The sequence below is a fragment of the Crinia signifera genome, chromosome 4 (genome assembly GCF_055691185.1).
Source record: "Crinia signifera chromosome 4, ASM5569118v1, whole genome shotgun sequence".
Lineage (NCBI taxonomy): Eukaryota > Metazoa > Chordata > Amphibia > Anura > Myobatrachidae > Crinia > Crinia signifera.
Window position 1 is genome coordinate 214,279,885 of NC_139220.1, and position 27,843 is coordinate 214,307,727.

The window sequence follows — 27,843 nt, forward strand, 5'->3', positions numbered from 1 at the left end:
CACTCCCCTATATCACTAGTAAAGAAAACTATCAAATGAGCTGTTAGGCGCTGTTAGCAGTACTTTATTTGAACAATAAAGGGTATGAATTTGGCATGACCTGGGGATGATTGTAAGTAGTTGTGGGAGGGGAAATTGATGTAAGTAAAGTGTAAGAAATTGACGTTGGCTGTTCTGCATCTAGGAAAGGTGACAAATTCCTAACGAAGGGAATGCCAAAGGTTTTAGTGACTGGTACATATTGCATATACTTTGATATTACACATCTTAAACTTCCTTGCATTTGAGTTACTTTGGCTATTTTCTCTTGCCGTCTATACTTCCATATTTGTTTTCAACATTTTTAATAAATTGTTAAATTTCAGAGGGGATACACACGGATGACAGGCGATGGGGATGCCGGCGCCCTGATGGAGGGAATCCCAACAGGTTAGGTAAGTATACTTACCCTACCCCCCAAGCCAATATTTCTTGAAAATTTTTATTATGAACGCAAATACTATAAATTCTTACTTATTTTTTTATTTTCCATAGTTTGACCAAAACTTTGATATCAACAAACTAGACTTTTGATTTTTAAATTGGCTTGCCTAGCTGGCACATCTCTAGTCAATCGAATTTCTGAAACGTTAGATGACATTTTTAGTATGTACGGTTTTGTATCAGAGTGGTAAAGAGATTTCACTATCGGACCTATGTCTTTAATTCCATTACGCGATGGCTTTTATATGCACCATAACCCCAACTGGTATAGATATATTTCCCCTTATATTTATAGTAAGCACTCATGTTTTGTTATGAAATTAGTTTTTTTACATTTTAAATATATTTTCTACTATAGACATTATTGTGAAAACGGTACTTATGTAGTATCTGGGCGCGCACTAAGCACTTTTCTTGTGGTATTCTCCGTAAGAGGATTGCATTGCAGTACCTGTTTTAGTGTTATACGATGCGTGCGATGCGATCTTACTAAGTAATTTATTCACTGCTCTTTTCCCGCATACTTATCGCGTCGCATGTCATTGTACCTTATGTAAAATCGCATGTGATTTTATGTGATTTTTTAGGGTACAATGCCATTAACTGTACTATAATTTCTACACACCCACCCACTATCCACGCCACCTCTAACACTTTTCAGTGCAGCGTTCCCCCACTATCTATACCCAATCTCTAACCCTTTTCAGCACAGTGTTCCCCCACTATCCAATTTGGGTCTGCGGCTGTAATCGCAGTTCCACGGTGCAGGCCTCCCTCATGAGGGCGTTGTACTGCACCGTTGTCTTAATCGACATATTCAGCTCCCGCTGGAAGTACACGACACTTATGGGGGGGGGGGGGGAAATCTTAGAATGCACAGAAAAACACGTGGTGCAGATACACACTCCATATTATTAATCAATCAATAACAGAGGTTCTTGGTATATGAATTTGCCAAGAAATATTTGCCAACCAACCAGCTTCACGGTAACCTCATTTCTGGTGGGTCCCTAATACTAAGTTTGGATCTGGGGTGCGGAACCTCAAAAAGGCCAGCATAAGCAAGTCACCCCAGGGCAGCACACAAGTGAAAAAACTAAGCTAGAAGTGTGTTAATAAGAAAGTAGCAGAAGCTAGAGGTTAAAATGTGTAGTGTTAGAGAAAGTATAATATTAGTGAAAATTAAATAGTGCTAAATAAATGTTAGGGTGTGCCACCCCGAAAGCAACTCGGTTACACAAACCTGAGGGGAGCCGCCCCCCAAATCCATCCCCAAGACTAGCAATAAGTGTCAATTTTTAGGTCTTACCTTCATTGAGCCTACAGTTTGCAGTCTGTGGCTACCAGGGACCCGACACTTGTAAGCTCCTGTGCCTAGGAGTACAGAAACGGGACCAGGGTCAGGAACTGCAGCCGGCATCCAGGGAACCAAAGGTCTGCTCAAACACTGACCTTTTTACGGCAGCACTTGATGTGGCAGCGCCATGTCCTTTCCTTCACCAAGAGCCTCATCGGATGCCTGTTAACGCAAGTCTGCGTAACGGGCAGTAATTGCTTTTCTTGTAAAAAAAGCAAAGCTGCCTCCTCTGATGTCAGCAGGGTGAACAATCTGCTCACCTGCCATGCTTGCGCTGTGCACACCGGACACTGTAACAGTGGAAGATCTCCGAGTAGCATCCATCACTGACTGCTAATCACCTCAGAGTGAGTGACCGGGAGCACTTACACAACTTCTGACTGACTACACTATTTAGATAGCTTAAGCTTATTCACAAAGCATACCTACGGTAACGGACAAACATCTATCAGTACTGTATGCATATAAAGTACTGGGATCGCATGAATTGCATGGCACTAAAACGAGACATGCGATACAATTTCCTTCCGCAAGCGAACATACAGTATGTAAATTGGGCGCCCGGTTACTACAGAAGTACCGTGAAAACTATTAAAAATCCCATCATTCTTATCCTATTGTGGTCAGAGAAGGGGTCCATGTGTAGCAGGCATGTCCAAACTGTGGCCCTCCAGCTGTTTTGAAACTACACCATGCCTTGACATAGTTTTAGCATTACCTAATAGCAAAACTATGGCAAGGCACGCTGGGATGTGTAGTTTCACAACATCTGGAGGGCCATAGTTTGGACATGCCTGATGTGTAGGCTCTGATGGAACCCATCCTCTCAAGAAGTGCGGAAGACTCTGGCAGCTATAGTCAGAGACTGCGTAAGTGCAGGTCTCCAGGAATGTAACGCCCCACACCGCCTTCCAGGAGATATATTCCTGCCATTATTCCAGTAATATTTGCAGCTCTTCTGCCATTGCTAGCCAACAGACTGGTAAGTATAATTAACCCCTTAAGTGCCAATGTTTGTGCCATCTGTGAGTGATCCTCAAAATATCCATTAAAAAAAAGCCATCTTCACTCACACCGACTGTTTATTGAGTGCAATATTTAACTAAACTTCAATTAAAAGACTTGGCTGTATTTGTATTTATTTATACTAAAAGATCTGTGATGCTGGCACTTTTAGCAGATATTTTTGGGTTTAAAATATTACGGTTACAAGTGTTTCCATTTTCATAAGTCCCCAATAGAATTGCCCTCTATAAAAAGGATTTATATATACTGTAGGTGACATGGTACATTTAATGTGCTCTATTATGTTACTGGAGAATGGCTGGAAACTTGTATAATTTTAAGAATGTTTTGCATTTTGAATGAATTTTAACTTGAAAGAACTAATGTTCAGAAGCCTTAAATTGAGTGATTTATTTCTGTAATTTTTAGTAGAGTGGGAAAGTCAGTGTAATGTCACACAGAGCTGGTGTTTTTGTAGTTTAAGAAATGTAGCTTTTAATCTCCGTATTTCCCTCTCAATGTAATGAATGTAGATTCTACCGAGCTGTGACATGATTGTTTAACAGCTCCACATGAGCATTTTGCTTTTCTTCATAGGTTATAATGGAGAGGTAAATGCAGAGATTTATATTATTTGCACTTTGTAAGCCTGTGTGACCTTACACTATCAGGCTTATATTTCACAGAAATGTCTCCTGCATTCAGAACAGCACTAGCTGCAGCCACCCTCATAGTTTTCTATGTGTATGGCTTTATGGTACTATCTAATATGATCTGAATAGCTTATCTCATATTACACAATACTGTATAGAAGACTGGCCAAAGCGGGATATATCGCAATATTTGTGGTCAATTTCAGTCCATTCAAGAATACACCAACGTAATATCCAACTTTGAAAACACATAAAGGAGGATATACATTTTCCATCAGTTTTCAAAACAGTCTTCCCTTTCAAGTATTCAGAGTTCTAGTTGGACAAGAAGTACCCTACGTGTTTTGTCTCCGGAGAGACTTCATCAGGGTTGTACAATGATGATATTACATTAATTTATGCGCAAAGGGTTTGATATCCATGTACGTCGAATCGATATTCCAGATAGATCTATCTCCTTAATGAAGATAGCTTTTATAAACGGGTGTTTGATATCAATCTGCAAAAAACTTGATCGCTCAGATGGCGTTAATCCTTCCATCAGTGGAACCGCTTATAGATCATATGAGTTTAGGTATACGAATGTAGAATTCATTTGTGATACCTTAATACAGGGCTCGACAAACCCCGGTCGCCAGGTCGCCACGGCGACCAGATTTTCTTGTCTGGCGACTAGATTCTGGCCTGCCGTTTGCTGCGGAGATAGCAAGCAGGAGCAGTGTGTCCCAGCAGCTCCTGCCTAATCCATCTCCTTTCACAACCCCCCACGCCCCGCGCGCGCTGCACATGTAGCCAGAGAGTGCTCAGCCGTGTAATCTAGCAGAACATTGCGATTGCGGCGGGTTACTGATGTCTCCAGCATCGCTACGGCCGGGGAGGAGGAGACAGAGGTCCGGGGGCAGCTTCCGAGTGACACCGGGGGGGGGGGGGGGGGAGGATGCACGAGAGCTACCAGCCCCAGACCAGCTAGGTCCCTGGCCTAGGGAATCATGGGACCCGCAGCCGCTGACTTTTTTTTTTAATCTTTAAGTGGTTGAAACTTTTGTTTCACTGCGGCATCCTGTCAGCCAGGACTGCGTACCTCCCCTCGGCGGGTCCGCACACGCCGCTGTTGTTTAGGAGTCAGGCCGCCTGTCCCCTGGGGATGCTGGAGGAAGCAGAAGTGAGCACAGTCAGTGCCTGCCAGGCCAGCCACTGGAACAGAAGACAAACAGGTCCCAGCGGCAGGTTAGGGAGGGGGCGTGGCTCTGGAGCTCCAGGCTGGTCGGCATTTTAACTTGTTCCCTTGCGGCTTGCGGGACCTGCAGCCGACGTGCACCCTGGCGCAGAGGAGGCCCGATTAATTGATGACACACAGCTCCTGGCTGACCCCCTGCCGCCCCAACTGCTAGACCCGGCAGTGCCAATGACAGCCTCTTCTGCAGGACCCGGCACTGTTGGCACACAGGAAGCAGTCTCCCTCCTTTCAAGCAAATCTGGAAAGGTTAGTAGCGATGCACACACTCCCTAAAACCTGACAAAATCCCCCCCCCCCTACTCTAATCATACACTACTACTACTCTACCCTAATCATACACCCCCTCCCCTTCAGCTTAACTCTAATTTGACATCCCCTCCCACGTAGCCTAACCTTATTTATACACCCCCTGTAGCCTAACCCTAACTTTACATCCCCCATAGACTAACCTTATCTTTACATCCCCCCCCCCCCCACTGCCCAACCATTCACCTCCCATCTGCAGCCTAACACCACCCATCTCCCTTGCCACAGCCTAAACCTAACATACACACCCCTGCAGCTTATAACACTAGCCATACATGTACACATACACACACACATACATGGGGGAGCGCCACAAACTTTGTTCGCAGGGGGGGAGCAAAATGTATAGTTACGCAACTGGCGAGGTGTATTGATGTGTAACATGACCCGCCATTTTTGTTATATGCGTGTCATGTTTCATACTACTTTAATTTAGATTTACTTTGTCTGGCTCCTAAACTTTTGTCTTGGCTCCTAGATTTTAGAAAAATTTGTCAAGCCCTGCCTTAATATTGTGGTCACTAAGATATATTTATATAATATGAATCATGATAAATACATACTTGAAAGTAAGCCTTGTGCTCCTGTGTGCAGGACCCAATGGAGGATCTATAATGGTTGCAAGGTGTGCAGTGCACAAGGCCCATCAGACTAGAGGGCCCAGTACACCCTGTGTCCATTTAAATATACCCACCTCTCTGTCAGACCGCCACTGGCTTTGCAGCATAGCATATGTGCAATGGAGATGTCCCCAGGAACAAGGTGCTCTTGAAGATCTGCTTAAGCACAATAGACTGGCACAATACCAGAGTGTACTGCACTGTTGAAGAGGAGGGTGCACAGAACCCCTCTTTTTTTTAAAACGCCTTTACCAGGGCCTATCACTAGATATTTTGAGCCTAATTCGGGATATGAAAAAGTAACACTTACACTGGAGAAAGCACTGGAACTGGAGAATGGTGTACATCTGTGTTTTGTAGCCCAGTAGCAACTTTATTCTAGCACAGCAGTTCCCAACCGGTGGTACGTGTACCCCTGGGGGTACGCATCCGCCTGCTCGGGGGTACGTTGCAGCCTGTACTATAATGGCGGCAGTCGGGAAGATGGGTTGACGGTCTGCCCACTCACGTGTATGCAGCGATTCCGTACTGTAATGGTGGCAGTTGGATAGATGGTTGTAATGCCAGGTTGCCAGGAAGGCGGAGCCTGAGCTGGATCCACCGCCCGTCACTTCCCCCTAATCTCCAGCATCAGGGCAACTCAGCTCCTCGGCATCTTCCGCAGCATGGACTGTGGTGTGGGCAGCGGCGGCAGTGTTAATCAATGGATCAATGGGACCATTATCCTACAAGCCCAGGTAACTTTTACTCAACATTAGGGGTAAATTATATTTGTGCAGCTAATACCCACCTGACAGGACACATGGCAGGGCAAATCCAGATTGGACACTTGGGAATTAACCCCTCTGCACCTATCCTCCTGCACTGGTTATATGACTTTGTGTTGAGCTGCTGCCATCTGACATCCAGCTCCTGTCTGCAGCCCTCATGATTCTCTCCTGGCTGATCTTCCGATGCTTACAATCTATATTCCTTGCCTACCATATGTACATACACACACACAAAGTTACATACATTCTAGGGTTAATTTTTTTGGGAGCTATATAACCTACCAGTATAAATTTGGAATGTGGGAGGAAACCGGAGGAAACCCACGCAAGCATGGGGTGAAAATACAAACTCCACACAGAGCCATGCTGGGAATCAAACCCATTACACTGTCTGTGCTGCCCCTGCACGAGATCAGAATGATCACTGCATCAAAATGAAGGTATATGGGTGGGTCCTTTCCTAACCCTAAATACAAATGTTATTTCATGTGTAGGGATGGGTGGGGGTTATTTGACACAAGGGGGTACTCATAAATGAAAAGCCTAATCAAGGGGTACAGGAGACAAAAAAAGGTTGGGAACCACTGTTCTAGCACAATAGTTCCTGGGTGAACAACTTTTTTATTTTAATGTTTCTCACTCAATTGGTGTGGATTTCTAATATCTGTAATATTTATTTATTCATTTATGATCAGTTTCTTATATAGTGCATGCATATTCTGCAGCGCTTTACAGAGAATATTTCAACATTCACATCAGTCCTTGCCCCAGTGGAGCTTACAATCTATATTCCCTACTACATGTACACGCACACACAGACATTCTAGGGTTAATTTTATTGGGAGCCAATTAACCTACCAGTATAGTTTTGTATTGTGGGAGGAAATCGGGGTTCCCGGAGGAAACCCACACAAGTACGGGGAGAATATACAAACTCTGCACAGTTAGGGCCCGTCATACCGAGTGTATTGCATAAAGCCTTTGTGCTCTTTGCCATAGATTGACTTGTACCCATGCAACAAATCTACTTCATATAGCATAGAAATTTAAATCTCTTTGCAAGATTTAAATACTTTGCTAAAGCCTGAGACCAAAATGGGCTAGTATCCCATATCACGTTTTCTCCCAGTGCCAGATTATGGTGCACATGGGCCTGTAGTTGAAAATTTTAAAGGACCAATAGTGTCCTTGCACTAGGGATGTGCCCAGTGCCACCATTATGTGGCTAATGATGAGGGTGTGTATTGTCTTGTGGGACATGTCATCCATGCTGTAAGATGAGGCTAGCTGGGTGACATTCCTGTCTCATCAGTCAGCTCCCTCAACAGAGCAAACCTACAACAACAACAAAAAGCACTCCTAAATCAACATTTGCATCAGTGAAGTTTCTGCATGATAGTTAAAACACCTGCATTTAGGAAACTAATTTTGTTCCACCTAAATCTGCAACTGCCAACCAACATAAAATGCTACTATGTTAAGCCCACATTTCCACTTACTATAAATATACTATAAAATATACATGTTTGCCCGGGTGTGGTACAGGGGTCCGACCGTCGGGATACCGACTGGCCGGACCAAGACAGCATGGTGAGCGCAACTAAGTCCCTGGCGGGCTCGCTGCGCGAGCCAAGAAATTCTATTCTCCCTCTATGGGGGTCGTGGACCCCCATGAGGGAAAACAGCCGACGACAATCGGGAACTCAACTTTCTGTGTTTTGACAGTCGGGATCCCGTCCGGCACCCGTTTCCCTGGGCGCCAGAAATCCTAGTTTCGGCCCTGCTTCCCTTATTCATTTCTCCTTTCTTGTGTCTTTTGTGGAGGCTAGCAATCCTCCAACGTGGGTGTTTTTATCTTTCTCATTTCTCCAATTACTCTCATTTCTCCTAGCACCTCAACTGCAGCTCCATCTTGCCCCATTGCTTGTCCAGTCCTGACTTTTTCCCCAATACTCATCTTACTCACCACTTGATAATCAATTGTCATAAACAGATCTGCCTCCACTGCGGAATCCACTGTGAAAAAGAGATTTGCAATGCTTGTGGATTTCCAGAAAAACTGTTTCACACTGTTTTAACTGTCAGTGGAGATGTGCTGTAAGATAAAAGTTTATTACCCAAAACTAATGTTCTAGGGAATAATGAAACTGTATATTCAGTAGACTGAAAATAATGTTTTATACTGCATCTTTGCCCCATTATCAGCATGCATCTCACACAACAGGCAGGTTTGGTAACCGTTAAGTGCAGGGGTAGACAACTCCAGTCCATGAGAGCAACCAAAAGGTAACCAGATGCGGAACTACCATTGTGGAAGCAGGTGTAGTGCACTGGGACCCCTGAGAACTTATGCTGCCCCTGTCATCCTCTTCCTTTTCTTTCCTGTCACACTCTGCCTTCCCCTACCTTAACCCACAAGTTCTGCCACTGCAGGTAACCTTTTCCAGGTTTCTTCACAGAATCAAGTAATTTGCTCCATCTGTGGATCTTTTAAATGGGTCATTGAGTAATGAAGTACACCTGTGCACCAGCTAGGTGGTCTGGAAAACGTGACCTATTGGTAGCTCTGGAAGACTGGAGTTAGCTATCTCTGGTTTAGTTTTCATGGTACTTATGTAGTAACTGGGCTGCCGATTTTGAAATCGGGTCCATCGCATCGCATCGCACCCGACCAAATCGCATGCGATGCGATGCGATGCGATGCGATGGACCCGATTTTTCCATAGGATTCAATGTTAAAATGGACTGAGTCCATTTTAACATGGAATTCAATGGGAAAAAGGGGTCCTTTTCATACCCCTACTATCCAAGTGGGCATGGAGTTGGATATAAACCTGTGGCGAGCGTAGCGAGCCACCGAGCCCGAAGCGTGGCGAGCGTAGCGAGCCCCGCAAGGGGACACAGAATACCGTCCCCTCGCGGGGCTCGCTTCGCTCGCCACGCTTCGGGCTCGGTGGCTCGCTACGCTCGCCACAGGTTTATATCCAACTCCATGCCCACTTGGATAGTAGGGGTATGAAAAGGACCCCTTTTTCCCATTGAATTTCATGTTAAAATGGACTCAGTCCATTTTAACATTGAATCCTATGGAAAAATCGGGTCATCGCATCGCATCGCATCGCATCGTATGCGATGCGATGCGATATCGCATCGCATCGCATCTGATTGTATGCCTTAACTTAAGGCATACAATCAAAAAATCGGCAGCCCAGATACTACATAAGTACCGTTTTCATCTGCAAATACCTACCAATATACCTGCAAATACCTCTCCAGAGAGAACACTATGCTCTGTTTTTGGACTTCTCTTTTCATTTATGATGGCATCACCTGTTTTAAACAGGATAATTGCTCAAAAAGCTGTTCCAACACGTGATGGTAATTCTAAATTAAGAGGAAAGTACAGGAACAGAGCATTGTGTCTGTCCTGGAGAGGGTCATGTTGTAAGGTGTGTATATATATACCTGTCTGTGCTTTAATTAATTTCAACCTATCAAATTTATATACCTGTCTGTGCTTTAATTAATTTCAACCTATCAAATTCCCTGGAGATTTGGGGGGGTGAGGTTTTTGATGTGGCACACTATTATTAATTTTTCTATAATGCTGCCATGTCTGCATTCCCACACGGACTACCGGTTAAAGCACATAAGGATTATGTTTAGTTGAATATGCATCAGGTATTATGTACAATGTAATTACTGGCCTTAGTCATCTAAAAGAGGAAGCTCATTTAAATAACATACCATGAGAAACCAGAATGTGTAAAGCATTTCTTTTTGGCGTCGGACTGATGGCATACTTAGTATCAAAGGGTTAAGAGCAGTCAGGCAAGGTGTTGTGTAATTGGGAACTTTTTCTTGATGGAAAATGAATCATTACTTGTTAAATTGCTTCTGATTACACAGCCACAGCCTGCTGAATGCTACACTTCTGATTCACAAACTGTGCAGTAATCATTCCCTATCAAAAATGTATATATTATTTATTCTTTTCTTTTTCTTGACTTTAGACCAACACTTTCCATACGTTCCAGGGTGACGGCCACTGTATTCTGTTTTGTTTTTGCTCTGTCATCTCGTGGTAAAATGGCAACCCTGCCTTCACTAATTAATTATTCCCAGCTGAGCTAATCAGTGTTTCTGAGGGAGGATAAAATTTGACTTCCTAAAAATAAACCTAGCCACCAATGACTTTTGCAGTGAGCGGTCATTTAGTGGTGGGAATTGACAGGCACACAAAAAAGGCTCTTTATTGTAAAGACAAAAAGGTTGGCTGCTGGAAATATAGTATGAAAGGAAATGTAATAACGTGATAGTGAAAAATATTAGCGGTGCATATAATGAGTGAATTTAAGAAGTACAGTATACTATGAGAAAAGGAAATGTCACTACTAACATTTATGTTCTTTCTAATTGTTTTATGTGTGAGCATTTAGCAGAAGACATTTATTAAATACTAAAAATGCTAAGCATAAGCAATGCAAGGTAAAGCCGTGCCACTCTACTTTTTACCCTCTAAATAAGCATACAGTGTCTATATATATATGTGTGTGTGTGTGTATATGTGTGTGTATATGTATACCCCTTGTATACCCCTTGGTTATTGCATTTTTTTCCCTGTACACCGGCTCCTATTTATCCAACACTTTATCTCTCTCGCTTTATCACTTCCCTCCTTTTCTCCCCCAAACTGCCGTTATCTAATACCAGCCCCCGCTATTTAATTCCTTTGCGCGGTCCTTACTCCTCATTACTCCGCCAGACTGATTGGCACACTATACTGCCATGACATATACTGGCGATCGCATATTTAACATTACAGTACTGCGCATTGTTCTCCATTTACCCACGCATTGGACGCACAGCCCCGGACTACCCGGAAGCTGTGCGTTCCAAATGCGTTCCACTGACTACTTCCGGTTTTTCCGGAAACTAGCGCGCGTACCAGCAGCCTGTCATACAGGCTAATTCGGTGCGCTCGCAGCACGCCGCCCACCCCCTTTTCAAACACTTAAATAGCGGGACTTGGACTGCACAGAGGTGGTAGCTGACCTGGGATCTGACTTACCTGGCAGACCTTACATTCATCGCTGACTACCATGCTCCTATGATGGCTATGTAAGCTGATACTTATACCCTAATGCTTTTAATGCACTGTCTGTTTTCTGCTGAAGTGTATTCATGCCATATGTATTCTTTTGTTGTGTGCCTTAGGCTCCTTGATAATGGTCCATGATTTGGACCGAAACGTCGGGGCTGTCACACAAATATACCTTTGTGTCTATGCTGGAATTTGATGACTCTCTAATAAACTGATTATTTACTACCTTGGATTTCACAAAAATTTGGTTTTGTGATTGGCGAGTGCTCGCCGTTCTGCTCCATAGTGTGCAGATTTCTGGACTATTTTTTGAGTGTACACCCTCCTGGGCCTACACTTCTGGTTGGGCACCCCATTGTTGTTTCCTTCTGGGTGAGAGTGCGGTCTTTCTCTGTATTTAGATATTGGGGTTTTGTGACCAGATCACGACGACCTCTTGACCTGACACCCACACTTGACTCTGCCTGATATATAAGTTTTTTCCTTGAGGGATCTACCTCCCCAGCGCTACATTAGATACTGGTAGTTCATTTCTACAGTGACGCTGCTCCCCTTATACTGTCCCCCTCTTCCCCCATTTTCTTCCCCCACTACTTCTTTTGTTCTGTTTCCCCTTTTTTTATAATTAACACCTGCGACCCCCTGCCCCCACGCCAGTACGTATTAGACATGGCCTCTGGAGGTCTTGGCTTTCTGAATGACAACCTATTGACACAAGCTGAACACGGCATCATCTCATTGACGGATGATGATGCTGAGAAAGTACTGTTTGACCATTCCGACTTTGAAACCCTTCCCACTGAATCCCCCACTGACCTATATCAAAAACTCCTCAAACTTAAGAAACGTGAGACGGACTTGACCCTACACGGCCACTTTCTATCTGAATATCATAGAAAGAAGTATATCCCAAGAGGCTTCTGTATATCTAACATCCCCACCATCGGCAGACGCAACCCGACCTTCTGCAGTCGTTGGTGCGGCGTTCTTAATAAGTGTTCCTTTGATCTCCTACTACTGGTGATAGAGGAAGTAGGTACCGAACTCAAGAAAGTTAAACAAGAAATTGATGAATTTGGTGTGGCACATTTGCCCGCCATCAAAAGTGATAAATCTTGCAACCTGTTAGAAAAAATAAGAACCCAGGTGGACATTTATAAACAAGAATTGATCTCATTCAAACGCAATAAATTAACAGTAGTAACCTCCGACTACCAGAACCATACCGTATACAGGTGGTTGGCTGGTGACTCTGGGAGTGGCCGCTCGCAGAGGTCTTATAGACCCAGGCGTCAACCCAACCCATATCGCTTCAATACAGGCTCTTCAACATCGGCCTCAGACACTGAACAATCTGGCCCACAGTCTGATTTTTTAGGGTCCGACCCTGGCAACACCTCCAAAACCCGCAAACCACCAAGAGGACGAGGAAGGGGCATAGACCACACCCCCGGTGTGGCAGAATTGGGAAAACGAGTCAGGAAACCAGTACTGACCTAGTGTTTAATTTGTCTGACACCCCCTTGACCCCAGCCATGACCTCGCTACTGGCCAAGGGCTTGTCATTTGTCCCCACTTGTCCCCACGACAACTTTGAAACGACCATTGACATGTATAAATTCAGCCGGAAATTACGGCTCCATGAACAATTCGCTGGCACGACTACCACGACTTCCAAATCAACCTTTCATAAACCATCAGTATTTGATCCTACCTCCCTTAACCCCAGCATTAAGACCTTCACCAGACTTGTCGAAAATGACATCCTACGGTCACCTCTCAAACCCAAATATGACAACCTGACCCAAGCCGAACGGGCAGCACTTAAGGCCCTGAAAAACGACCCTGACTTGGTGATTCGCCCAGCAGACAAGGGTGGGGCCGTGGTGGTACAAAACTGGTCTGATTACAACGCAGAGATACAACGCCAGTTGACCGACATCAATACATACCAAATGGTACCCCAGAACCCCATTCCCGAGTTTAAAAGGAGAATTGACAAACTCCTTCTCGACGCCCTAAATAACAAATGGATCACTAAAGAAACTCACGAATACCTGACAGTAGACTTCCCGGTGTGTCCCATAATATACACCCTACCGAAGATCCATAAGTCCCACTCTCACCCACCAGGCAGACCAATTATCTCCGCCAGACTCTCACTTCTACAACCTCTAGCCATTTTTGTAGACAGCTTCCTGCAACCGTTGGTCACTACTGGCACCACATATGTGAGAGATACCTCCGACTTTATTGAGAAACTCAACACCATCAACATCTCAGTAAGCCCGATTCTACTAGCAACTATGGATGTGTGTTCACTCTATACGGTTATACCACACACTGATGGCCTGAGAGTATTGAGAACCAAGCTCGACGCGAGACTAACACTGGATCCCCCCACCAATCTCTTGGTTGATTTGGCAGAAATGATACTCAAATGTAACCACTTCCTCTACCAGAAAAAGCATTACATACAGGTGTCCGGGACCGCAATGGGTTCCAACCTGGCTCCGTCGTACGCCCGTGTGTATATGTCTGACTATGAGGACACCCACATCATGCCACATTATGGCCACCAGATCCTGTTCTACAAGCGCTTCATCGACGATGTGTTCCTGATATGGTCCGACACCATAGAAGCATTTCACCTGATGGTGAACTCTCTGAATTTACTCAACAGCCCTATCAAGTTCACTCATCTTGTCGACAGTAAGTCCATTAACTTTCTCGATATCAACATCTGCATCAACGAGGGCATCCTCCAAACCAGCCTGTTCAGGAAATCTACTGACCGCAATACACTGCTATCAACCACAAGCCAGCACCCCCCTGCCTTGAAAGAGCACCTACCCATCTCCCAATACATGCGGGTTATTCGAAATAACTCCGACCATGACACCATGGAAATCCAACTTAAAGAGATGACCGATCGTTTCAGCCAAAGAGGCTACTCAGCAACCACTCTGGGTCGGTGCCTTAGAAAGGCCAGGACCAATATGTTGTCACCATGACCTAACACCTCTACTACAAGTAAGAGCCCACCGAGGATGGTATTTGTGAACCAATATGACCACGTCTCTTCCAGTGTTCAGAGGAGTCTGAAGAAACACTGGCCCATCATCTCGTCCGATAGAGCTCTTAAACTACAACAATTCGGTCCACCTATGATTGCCCACAAAAGAGGTCCCAATTTAAAACAACTCCTCATGCGCCCGATGTTGAGCCCCTCATCTGAGAATAATTTGACCTGGCTCCACTCCAAACGACCTGGATGCTTTCGCTGTACTGGATGTACAACCTGCAGCAGCATGACCCCCGGTACTACCTTTCCGCACCCCCATTCCGGCAAGCCCATCAAGATCAAGTACCGCCTCCACTGCCAGATGGACTACATCATTTACTTGTTAAACTGCCCCTGTGGCTTGGCCTACGTGGGAATGACCACCAGGAAATTCCGAGAAAGAATGGCGAACCACAGGAACTCCATTCGCTCGGCCCTCGAGACTAAGAAAGCAGACTTGCCCATACCACGCCATTTCCTCGCAGCAGGCCACCAGAACTCGAATCTACGCTGTCGACTCATAGACTGGGTACCACCCTCCCCTCGAGGGGGCGACAGGGGACTCCAATTGCGTAAGCTTGAGAGCCGCTGGATTCACCGGTTGGACACTATTGCACCTCGAGGACTTAATGAGAATAATCCCTTGTCGATTTTTCTGAGACAATCATGATAGTATTATATTTCTAATATGTTTGCTTACTAAATCTCTGTAAGTTCGCCGTTTATATTTATTTTTACTCTCAGTATGTATTTCTCATGTCTTTATTTATACTTGTCAATGTATATTTTCTGACTATTCCCTTATGTTCTCTATTTCTTTTTCTAAATCATTGTCACTAACCCAATATATTTCCCAAGAATCCAATCATAGTGTCTGAATATGGATGTGTGTTTTTGTGTTTACTTGTTCAGTATATACTATGTTGCCATTATTGCTGTCGACACACGACCGCATTGGACTGATCGACTCTAACATCCAGCACTCAGACCAGCATCACTTTAAAAGGGTGACCTTATTCCCCACCTTAATCACTTGGCTGGGTTTCACCCCTATACCCCTTGGTTATTGCACTTTTTTCCCTGTACACCGGCTCCTATTTATCCAACACTTTATCTCTCTCCCTTTATCACTTCCCTCCTTTTCTCCCCCAAACTGCCGTTATCTAATACCAGCCCCCGCTATTTAATTCCTTTGCGCGGTCCTTACTCCTCATTACTCCGCCAGACTGATTGGCACACTATACTGCCATGACATATACTGGCGATCGCATATTTAACATTACAGTACTGCGCATTGTTCTCCATTTACCCACGCATTGGACGCACAGCCCCGGACTACCCGGAAGCTGTGCGTTCCAAATGCGTTCCACTGACTACTTCCGGTTTTTCCGGAAACTAGCGCGCGTACCAGCAGCCTGTCATACAGGCTAATTCGGTGCGCTCGCAGCACGCCGCCCACCCCCTTTTCAAACACTTAAATAGCGGGACTTGGACTGCACAGAGGTGGTAGCTGACCTGGGATCTGACTTACCTGGCAGACCTTACATTCATCGCTGACTACCATGCTCCTATGATGGCTATGTAAGCTGATACTTATACCCTAATGCTTTTAATGCACTGTCTGTTTTCTGCTGAAGTGTATTCATGCCATATGTATTCTTTTGTTGTGTGCCTTAGGCTCCTTGATAATGGTCCATGATTTGGACCGAAACGTCGGGGCTGTCACACAAATATACCTTTGTGTCTATGCTGGAATTTGATGACTCTCTAATAAACTGATTATTTACTACCTTGGATTTCACAAAAATTTGGTTTTGTGATTGGCGAGTGCTCGCCGTTCTGCTCCATAGTGTGCAGATTTCTGGACTATTTTTTGAGTGTACACCCTCCTGGGCCTACACTTCTGGTTGGGCACCCCATTGTTGTTTCCTTCTGGGTGAGAGTGCGGTCTTTCTCTGTATTTATATGTATATATATATATATATATATATATATACACATACCTATGGACACTGTATGCTTATTTAGAGGGTAAAAAGTATATATACAGTATATAGGGGTTACCCTTACAAGCGCTTTAGAATTGTAGCAGCAGCAGCTCTATAAATCCCCCATTAGTGGAGAATAATACATAAATATGAAAATGGAAATAATAGAGCGCACTATATCAATACCACCACCTTTCAAAATAACTCCTCGTTAGAATAGAGGAAAGGAAGTAGAAATTCTACATTGCATACAATAACAATTTTTATTTAAAAAAAAAAAAACAATTTCTTTATAAAAACAATGTGCAGTAGTAGTATAATCCATTTTTCCCAATCATGAAGTAGATGCTTGAAAACCCTACGCAGTTCGTCTTGGCGACTTCATCAGGGGTCGATTCAAAGCACATAACTTAATTGAAATGACTTATTCCCTTCAAACGGGTTCCTCATTAAGAATCCCAGAAATTGGTGAAAAAAACTTCAGATTGCTTTTCTGCAGTAAGGGGATAACAGCCAAACCAAAACTATGGTCTCAAATGTATGCCTCCTCCTTGGGGGTTGCTAGGGGTAGTCTAACCCCCACAATTGTTTTGCCCAGAATGTAATTCATATGCGTACCATGATTGGTGTAAATTGCTTCAGGCATTCCAGAGTTATAATGGATATATTGTTTCCATGATTCAGTTTGTGTAGTGGCCGGACCCCTTTTCGGGGCCCTTGAACCTCCACGGACATCGCCAGAAAAATAATGGCCATTGTGCCATTTTTTTCCAGAGATCTAAGAATGCCATCAAGTGCTCAGACTTGATTGCACTGAGCTACTCTCGCTAGAAAGGAGGGGACACCGCCAGAGGAGGCTGCTCAGGCCTACTCCTCTCTTAAAATGCACCTGGTGGGGAGTTAAGGGTTAGACAGTAGTCTAGAATAGATGTATTTCATTTGTCTATTTCAATGGTTCTCAAACTCGTACCTTCAGGATTCCACACAGTTCACATTTTCCAGGTCACCCGGCAGGTGCATAGGTGCATTTATTACTCACTGACCTATTTTAAAATATCCACAGGTTGAACTAAGTATTTTCTTGCTTCTAAGAGGAGACCTGTATAACATGCACTGTGTGGGGTCCTCAGGACCGAGTTTAAGAACCTGTGGTCTAATTGCACAGAACAGCATTCACTTTTTTGAGCATCAGTGATAAACAGGTAGTTAAATAAATGTGATAAAAGTACACTGCAACGAAGATACAATGTTTTACTTTATGCTGCTACATTTTTGTATGAAGTAAATTGTGCAGCATATACACTCTAGAACACACAGCATATACGCTCTAGAACACTTGAAAGTAAAGCATTCTAGATGTTGGCAGCACAAAAAATACAAACTTAAACAATGCAGCAACTGTATCCTGTAGCACACCTTAAGCCTCCAGCAAGTGCAATGGGGACTGGGCCTAATGAAGTGAGTGGTCGGCGCAACAATGTTTTCTTGTATGCAGGGAACATTGGTTGAATCCCTGTGCTAAATATGTGCTCAATGTATGTTATAAGGGACAGCCTAAAGAATTCACAAAATTATTTGTACTGTGAAATTTGGACATGAAATGGAACCATGAATATTAATACCCTGATTTTGAACTGCCATTTCCGTGTTTTTGTGAACTGGTGCTTGGTTTTAGAAATTGCTGGACTTCTCTTGAATTTATTAATTTGAGACTGTGTTGATTAAATGTCAAGACTACAGAGCCTGTGGGGGAGGGTTAAGCTTTGCTACAGGTACTTCGTTTCATAGTAGCATTGTTTAAGTATGTATTTTATGTGCTGCCAACACCCAGAATGCTTTCCTTTCAAGTGTTGGTGTGCTATTATATCTATGACTCAGTATGGAATTCTACAACAGTGATGCTTAAAGTCTGTGGTATGACCCTTTTGTAATTTTACTGATTTAATATGGGGCAAGTGTAGCTGGAAATACAGCATCAAGCTTGGTTGCATATTTGTTAAGATGAAGCAAAACAAAGTATGTATTGTTTGGCTAAATATTAACATGTACTGTATATAGGGCCTGATTCAGCAGTAGTGCAGGTTTGCTTAAAAAATAAAAAGTATAACTGCATCTGGTATCTTACGTGTTGTGACTGCAGGTGCATGGCTATCATTTTACGGCTAGCAGTGGCTGCGTGTGATGTCACGTAGCGGCCCCGAACTGCTGTAATAAATGGTTCCGGCATGCCAGCATTATCTGTTGTCACCGTCCACTGCCGCTGAGCAAACTGTAATTACTTCGTCCCAAAATGCAATTGCATTTTGTGCTTTTCGCATACTCACTGTGTGCGCTGCTCATGTGCAGAAGTGCAGATATTGAATATTAGCTATTCTCGTACTCATTTATTTAGTAACAGTTTCTTCTATAATGCACCATGTTCTGTTGCGCTTTACAATAGGAACAGTGATACAACAAACTGGGTATTTACAGACAGTCAAAGCTATGCGGGCCCTGCCCGCAAGCTTACAATCTATAGATTGTACTCATGCTGAATTAGCCCCATAGTCAACATCGGTATTACTGAGGAATGTCATTCTATGTATCACATAAATGACTGTAAACACTAGTAAGACAAACTGAGTTTCTAAATACTGTTTTTGAGGTTGATATGTGGCCATGTTAAGCCCCCACTCTACTGTGGCCCAGTGATTATATAAGTGTGGGGGTGGGGACACTAGGATTATGTAAGAGTTCCAGTAACCTTATTATTGTAGTACAGTAGTTTCCAATACAAAACACTTAACTTCCCTAATAGAGGTAAGGAGCACGTTCAAGTAAATGAGCAAATAGATTGAAATATTCAGCCAGAATCGTCCTTAAAATTCCCAAATTTTTTTGAATCTCGGCTACCTAGAGCAGTGATTTTCAACCTTTTTACCTTGTGGCACACTAAATCCGATTTCAAAATTGCCAAGGCACACCATGAGATCCACAGAGGGCAAAACACATTGGCCCCCACAGAAAAAATAAATCTATTGGCGCCCATATAAAAAACAAACACACTGGTAACAAGCTAAAATACATTGGCCCTTTACATGAAAAGTAGAGACCAATAAATAGCAGTTGAACTGGTGATTGCTGTAAACTGGTTTGGGCATCTCTAGATCTGGGGGCACACTTGAGAACAGCTCAAGGCACATTAGTGTGCCACGGCACAGTGGTTGAAAAACACTGACCTAGAGTATCAGAATGTTTTTCATGTCACCTCTTGGTCAATAATTTAAATTTATTAAGAAATATATAGATTTAAGTATATTGTGTAATATAAATATATATATATATATATATATGTGTGTGTGTGTGTGTACATGTGTGTATGTGTATATGTGTGTATATATATATATATATATATATATATATATATAATCATCCTTAAGTTAATTTATGTGGTGATGAACAAGATTGGGCTCTGTATGTCCTCATCAGTGACATACGGTTAGGTAAATAACTGGACAGGCACTGGCTAGAACCAGAGCCAATTTTACACACAATATATGAACCAAGTGGTTCTTGTGGGTCTTACTCACAGGTGCTTCAGTGTATACTGCAATAAATTCCCTGAGTTTTCATCAGAGATGTCCAGAGAAGGGGGAGACACTGCTTTACCTGTCATACTCCAGTATACTTAAGTATACTCCACAGTTTTCATATGATTGGTCCACAAAATCTTATGTGTGGAAGCCACAAGCACTGATTTTGCCTATTACATTAACCATAAATTATTTAAATTTGTCCTGGGCCACCAACCCGGAGCACCTATGCAAGTGCCCAGAGGCACTCCAGGGTGCCACAACACCCAGTTTGGGAACCACCGTTTTATAGTGTTATATCATCATGACCCTATAGATCATGCAAAGAAGTATTGGGCTACATGGTTTCCATACTTTTTTTTGTTTTGTTTTTTCATTTATTTATTTTTTATTCTAAAAACTTGTTGTACATGTTTTTGTTCTTGTGTTGTAGGACACACTTTGCCTATTCTTAAACTATTCCTGTCTTTGTTCCTTCTTTGTCTTTCTTCCGGTCTATCTTCATGTCTCTTCTTCTGATGTCAGTTGAGATTAAAGTAATCAAAGATCTTCCTTGGCCTCCACCAGTGGGACAGCTGGATAGCAGTACAACCACCCAAGAAAGTGATGGGAGCACTTCATTCTCTCAACAGCCTCCATCCTCTCCACACTTACCATCTCAGAGCAGCCTTGAAGACAGCAATGGTGGGTTTCAGAAACCATTAATGCTCACTTTCCTCTGTTGTACAGTTTTCATTAAGTTGTGCTCTCTGTGGGGAGTTTGTGATCAGAGATATGTACTATTTAAAAACAGAGGTTTTTCTTAGTACTACTAGATACTTACTTTTGAAAGTGCATTTGTTTTGGAAATAAGTATTTGGGATTAGACGTTCGAAGAGTGTCAAAGTGGTTAGAGATAAAGTACCAACCAATCAGTCCCTAGCTTTCATTTATTCAGAACAGCCTGTATCATGGAAGTAAGGAACTGATTGGCTGGTAGTTTTTCTATTTCCATTGTATCATAGAGAGCATGATGATATTTTTAAACCTGATTGTTGAAAAAAAAAAAAACATTTAAAAAAAGTAAATGCAAATAATTTAAAATATTAACAACCTGATGAATTAGTGACACACCTTACAAATGGCGGCCTTGTGGGATGCTGGCCATACACAGAGGTTTTTTATGAATGGGTAGTCATTTACAAGGCAATTCCATGGCTTGCTTGTAAATGACTACCCCTTTTTAAAAAAATTCCAGTGTTCGGATGGCATCTGGCACGGTTGCCGAACATGGAGGCTATTACATTTGGCAGCAAATTTCCGATGGATAAAACAATACAATGTCTGTGGAAATAGGAATTATATATTTAGTGCAATAAAGATAAATTAGTGAATCTCACTATATTCACTGTTGGCAAATAGTGTCCTTTTTCTCTTATTATTACAGTATATTTCTATAATTAAAGAACATCACACACTTACTGTAATGACCGTACCAGTTGTTTTTATCATATTTCAGCACTGTGTTAATCATTTATCTTTAAAATATGGGCCTGATCATTGGGATTTCAAATAGGGCATCATGAGTGTGCTTCCAAAAAATAAATGTTGTCCATATACCCATTATGCAATGCACCTGCCGTCTATTTATATAACTGGTTTGATACTGTCATGTGCGCACTTACAACATCCCTATGCAAAAGAAACACCTGGAGGCATGCATATTTACACTTACTCCCAGGTCTGACTATAGTATCTCAAAGTCAAACTGCCAATAGCTTTGCATCAGTCCAAAAGTGTAGATCTATTCATTCAGAATGCGAAAGTGGTCACAATGCTGTTGGGAAATTTTGTAAATTGTTCAATTTAACTCTTCATTGTAGTATGTCTTTTAATCTGTGGCTTCATAGTGTAACTTATTTTATAATTATTATAATTTGCTCAATTTAGTTTATTTACTAAAAAACTCTGTTTTGTTTTGGAGATACTATTGCTGCTTTTCTCTTTCTAATAGCAGGGACGTTTCTATGTTGAGTTCACACTTGCCAGCAGCTGACTTTACCTTTGCCTGTAAAAGAAGACCATTGTGTAAAATGATAAGCTTATAACTGTAAATGTAACTAGAGGTATGCTAGCAGTGCTATCACACAGTTACCTGATGGTGGCAAGTTGTTACCCCACAGCACCTACGTGTGTCTGGCAGTGTTCCTGGAGTGGCACCCTGCCACCAGTAGATCTACTACAAAGCTGTCTGGGGCATCCAAGGTGTCACTCTCGGCACCTGCAGCCTGTGGAGTGACTTTGGGTTGGGGGTGCTCTACTACCCAGAATCTGAGGCCTCATCCCTAGATCATTGTTTTATGGGTTGGGGCCAGCACAGGGCACATTGGCACCCTGTTACAGCTCTGCTTTCATCATTACTACCTCATTTGAATAGACTCTAGCAGGAAGCTGTGTTGCTACGTTAAACTGTTCTGTTATGAAAGGCATGGATAGGAAATATATGATCTTGTGTGTTTTAGATAACACTGGAAACATTGCAATCTCTCTGGGCAGTTTACTTTACCCATTTGGTAATAGGGGGAAATCCAGTCTTTGAAAATGTTATACCTGGGTTGTGTGTAAATAGAAAGTGGAACATGCTAAATAAGATATATAAAATATTTTCTTCTTAAGAAGTAATATCCTATTATAAAAAGGAAAGCGATCTCTATTATTTTCTAAATTTTTTCCCAAACATGCTTAATGACGTATGAAGCATAGGTGCCGATTTATGTTTTTGTTAGTGGGTGCTCAAGCCAAAAATATAGAGGAGTGGCTTCATGGGGAAGGGGTGTGGGCACAAAATAATACCAATTTATATTACGGTGCACAGTTGTCTCCAATATTCAAATTACGGCAACAGAGTTCCAAATACATAAATGCCCTCACAATGCAGGTATATAAATGCCCCCACAGTGCAGGTACATAAATGGCCCCAGAGTGCAGGTACTCCACGGACAGAATACACTCTTCCTGGCATACTGTTTCCCAGGTGGCCGCAAACTAGCAAGTTTAATATGGTGGCCCAGCACCGGGACTCAGGCCCGTGGGTGCTCATCAATTTCCGTGGGTGCTCGGACCCTTGAGCACCCACAGAATCGGCACCTATGGTATGAAGTAGTAGAACAGCAGAACAAGATATATATGTTATACCCCGTTCTCACTGCCGAGCAAATTACTGTGTCTTGCATTTCGACGTGAAAAAATGCCTTTCAACACGGGTCCTTTTCTAATGTGAAAAGGTCAACCTGTTGACATTCCTGGGTCTTTAACTGAGGAGTAAAGCAGGGTTGAAGACTCGGGAATGTCAACACGGATTGTCCTGTTCACACTAGAAAAAGACCAGGCTTGAAAGGCAAATTACTGGTTTGAAATGCTTGACCCGGTAAGAACAGGGGATCAGACTGCACGTGACAAAATAACCCAACATTTAAATGCCAGTTAAAAAGCCTGATTATTCACACCAGAAGTCTGAACATAGTATTAGTAAATAAATATCAAAAGAGTACATATTTAATGTGAAAGAAAAAAAAAAGAAAAAATTGTATGCAAGGAAGGCTTGATAATAAGGCAGCAATTCATTCTCATAGATCATCAGCATAATACTTTTACAGTTTCCTCACTTTCTATAGCGACATTAACACACACACACATACATTTGTAGAAGTATTAACAGTAGCAGTATATGTGGAGTCTTATGTCATTACATTGATCTCTGAAGGCTGCTTCTTGTTAGCTGCTCAGCTAATATACATTCGTGGTGCCAGACTCATACTGGCTAGTTTGAACTCTTATTAAACTACAGTAATGTTGAATGACAGGTGGTTGGACATGATTTGAACAGGTTTGTGGTGAACAATGTGCTCAGTATTCAGCTCTAGTTAGATTTGGGAGTGGCTGAGGAGGAACTTCTTCGTCATGAATAACGATAGTGTTGTAAGTGACCTTCAAATAACAAAAAAAAATGATACGTACCAACATGCATTTTGTGGAATTTATTGCAAAGTTAGTTATGTTAATTTTCATAACTTAAAATAGTTTAATATTTGTTATCTATAAATTCTTAATTGGGTTATGTATTCTTTATTTGATGTCAAAGAGGCGGCTTATTCAATCCCCCGCCTCTTTTTCCAATGGGGGAAATAGCGGCAGACGCCTATTTAATGCGGTCTTTCCAGGAAGTATTGAACAGGCCTCTCAGCAAAACAAGCAGGACTTTTAAAAGCAGTCGGGCTTGTTATGCCGAAAACGGCCGTGGAATGTCAAGCTCACGGCCGGATCTTGGCGATCCACGGTTGATTCTCGTGACCACGCCCCCTTTTTGGCACTCGGCAGGCGGGACATTAAATCCCACTTGCTGAGATGCAGTCAAGTGACTGAGAACGGAACTGGGTCATGACTGTTGGGCCGGCCCAACAGTCGTGACCCGGGAATGAATACCGCCAAACTGTAGAATATAATGATTCAACAGCTTGGAGTTATAGTTACTCTTTATAATGAATAAGACTGGGATAAGCATTCAAATAAGAGAATAATGTGAAAAACTATGAAGGGTTATAAATTAGTCTTTGCCAGCTTATATATTAGTTTAGCAATTTCCTTTCAAACCTTGAGTTAATGAAATGCTATCTAGTGTCCAGGATTGAACTGAAGAAAAGGAAATCAAATAAATATCTTGCTCTGATTATCAACAAGCAACTCCAGGCTGTTGTCCTCCTGTCCTGACCGTAATTAGCTATGTCACATGGGATCAAGTGGTCATTCCAGAGGCATCAATGTTTATTTATGACAGTAACCAAGTGCTACAGAAAAGTATTACACTGCAGCTCCTGTCATTTCAGGAGAACAGGCACTTTGGTGTCACCGCTCTTGAAGGTGACAACTGGGTGCTGGGTACACCCCTACCCCCAGCTAGTGATGCCACTGAATTAATGGGGCAGATGGGTACCTATTGCGTGGTATGTGATGCAGGCAGTGTGGTGCCAAGTTTGTGTCCTCATGGTCCAGCCCCCCCCCCCCCCCCAGTTAACATTGCTGCAGAGAATTGCCTACTCTTCCAAATCTTTGAGTAGGCAAATATGTCTGTAATGTTAGAGTTTAAAATAGGTTGCATCTCTGTGACTAAATAAAACCCAGATATCTTATGGAGTTGTCAAAAAAAAAATATCTGAATTTTGACTTCATATTTCAGGATTCGGAAATATTTATTACAGGTTTCAAACCAAGATGTGACCGACTACTGTGTAGGGAACACACAGGAGGACATCTTCTAGGATTAAATTAATTAATGCCCTAAAAGTGTTCGTTATGGTAACAAAATGTGCAGGAGGTTATTCTCTGTGTATTGATGGCAGAGTTTTTTTTCTGTGTGAGGTATCACAGTTAATTATAGAATAAAAACAGTTGCATTATTTGTGACTTACTAGAGTTAACATGTAGGAGTTATTACCCCGCACAAAATCAGCATCTACCCTGCCTCCACGAATGCCTGTCCGGAAAATCCTCTATACCCATGGAATAAAAAACAGCCTACCCCCAGCTTTATGTTATCTAGTCAAACTGGGGTTGCCTACTACTTCCTGTGTCTACCTCTGGCAGCAAAACTAAAATGTATTTCTGTTTTTTCCAAAACTATTTTGCAACATTTTTCTTGTCATTGTTTTCTGTAATGCTTTGTAAATCATTTTACTTGTTGCTAGATTGTTTATTAGTAGCCTTTCTTAATTTTCTAGAACTCTAGTCTCTGAGGAGCAATACAGTATACTATTGCATCAGGTTTGGTATACATATTAATTGTTTGGTTATAGTGACGTAGAGCTGCGCTATTCTGGAGTTATGCTGCCTGCAGAGTGTGGCCTTTTTTGCTACATGATGACAGAAGTACTGGGTTAGACTTTAATACTAGGATTTGCTATCCTAGGAAATTGGTAGCACTTTAATGAAGTGGTTAAGTCAATAAGCAACCTTAAGGTGCCCATACATGGTACAATTGCTGGGTGCGATGAGGCGCTCCTGTCACACCTCTCATCGCACGGCTCAAAAAGTATGTGCTGAACATAATTTTTGTACTAGATCTCATCTCATTGTTTTGCAAAACCTGTGTGATGCGATGAGATATTGTATACAATAATTGTACCGTGTATGGGCACCTTAAGAGTGAGGATATCGGTGGTCTGTGAATTAGTATTTTCCTGTGTTGGTAGCAGTAGGGATAGGCGCCTAATCCATACAAGTTGTACTGTATGTAAGGTTTATACAGAATGCTTTCGGGATGGAATACACTTTTTGCCATTTTTAGGTCGAATTAAAATATCTATTTTTGTCGAATTGTTTGAGTTCTTTTATTGAAAATATCCAAAACAGGAGATGGATTATTTGTATTATTATTTCCTTTCTCTGCTTCTTTCTTTTATGGTGAGACACAAAATGAATAATGCAACAGTGTTCAACACTTGTAAGATCAAATTATAGAAGGAGGTTACACTAATTACCGGCTAAGGAATTATAGAGGGCTAGTTTTATAATTAGCATGTAGCTTGGCTAAGCATTTGCTATACTTCTCTATAATGTGGCCTGCTGAAAAGTATTGGCCTGGATTTTGAAGTAATTATATTAGTGTATATAGATGTGCTTGTGAATTACTATGAACTGCTAATAAAATCTAAGAATGTGGGTTTCACATGGTTTTCCCTGTGTCTTAGTGATTGTTCATAATGTGTATAGTCAGAGGCGGAACTGCCACTGGTGCGGTCAAATTGTGTTCTTATTGCTGCTTCTACAGATCTTTTTCAAGCTTTACAAGAGTGTGGAGGATCTGAATATGATCTGGACTTATGGGAATACTACTATAGGAATGGGTCCCAATTTCTGTGCAGTGGTTGGTATATAGAAATTAAGTTATAGGCAGGGGTTAAAGTGGGGAGAAAGGAGTGGAACCGAGCTCCTCCACCTGTAATGTTTAAAATGGATGTCTAACCTGACACTAACATATCTAGGAAAGGTGACTCTCAATGTCCTCCAATGGCTACTGTGAGGACTGCGGGTTATATGTATTGTAAGCATGCCTAATGTTTTCTATCCCACCAAGGTGCTGTCATGTGTGCTAACCATGGTGTTCAGGATATTTCTCTATCAATTCTGCTTGGTGTGTGTGTAAGAAAAACGCATCCTAGACATTTATTCAAGCTGTTTCAATGAGTGTGCCTGTGTTTGTGTGCATGTGTGTGTGTATGTATACCCATCTCTGCCCTGACACCCCCCCCCCCCCCCACAACCCTGCCCGTCTTCGCATAGCGGAGACGGGCAGGGAGATGCTGCCCAGCCGCTGTGCTACTGGTCTCACACGCACGCGCGTCCCAGTCCCTGTCCTCTGGCGCATGTAACTCGAAGACTTTTTTGTAAGTATTAAGTACAGTTTGAGTATCCCTTAGACAAATATCCATTATCCAAATTATTCAGGAAAACAGTTTCCAAAATGTACTTTTATATTTTTATTTTTTGCTAAAAACCTACTGGGTACATGTGCAATTGGCAGTACTGGGGAAATAACATGTAACTGACACTAACTATGTGCAAGGACATGATTCAATGTCTGAGATAGTAAACAAACTTTGTTTAATTGTTTTAAAACCTTGTTTCATGCACAAATACAATATGTGTGTGT

At 42.4% G+C, this 27,843-nt stretch overlaps 1 protein-coding gene across 8 annotated transcripts in view; it reads left to right on the forward strand.

Annotated features, from left to right (window-relative positions):
• Positions 1–27,843, forward strand: part of SHF (Src homology 2 domain containing F) — a 294,338-nt gene that overhangs the window by 175,764 nt on the left and 90,731 nt on the right. For 5 of the 8 annotated variants that reach the window (XR_014473486.1, XM_083183745.1, XM_083183747.1 and 2 more), the window contains exons 4-5: positions 366–434; positions 20,685–20,843. The exons of 1 other annotated variant lie outside the window; for it this stretch is intronic. Coding sequence is in view for 6 of the 7 variants with exons in the window: in XM_083183745.1 (XP_083039871.1) it covers positions 366–434; positions 20,685–20,843 (228 nt within the window). In the remaining variant the exon portion in view is untranslated. The remainder of the gene's footprint in view (positions 1–365; positions 435–20,684; positions 20,844–27,843) is intronic. 2 more of the 8 variants (XM_083183748.1, XM_083183746.1) reach the window with 2 other exon arrangements.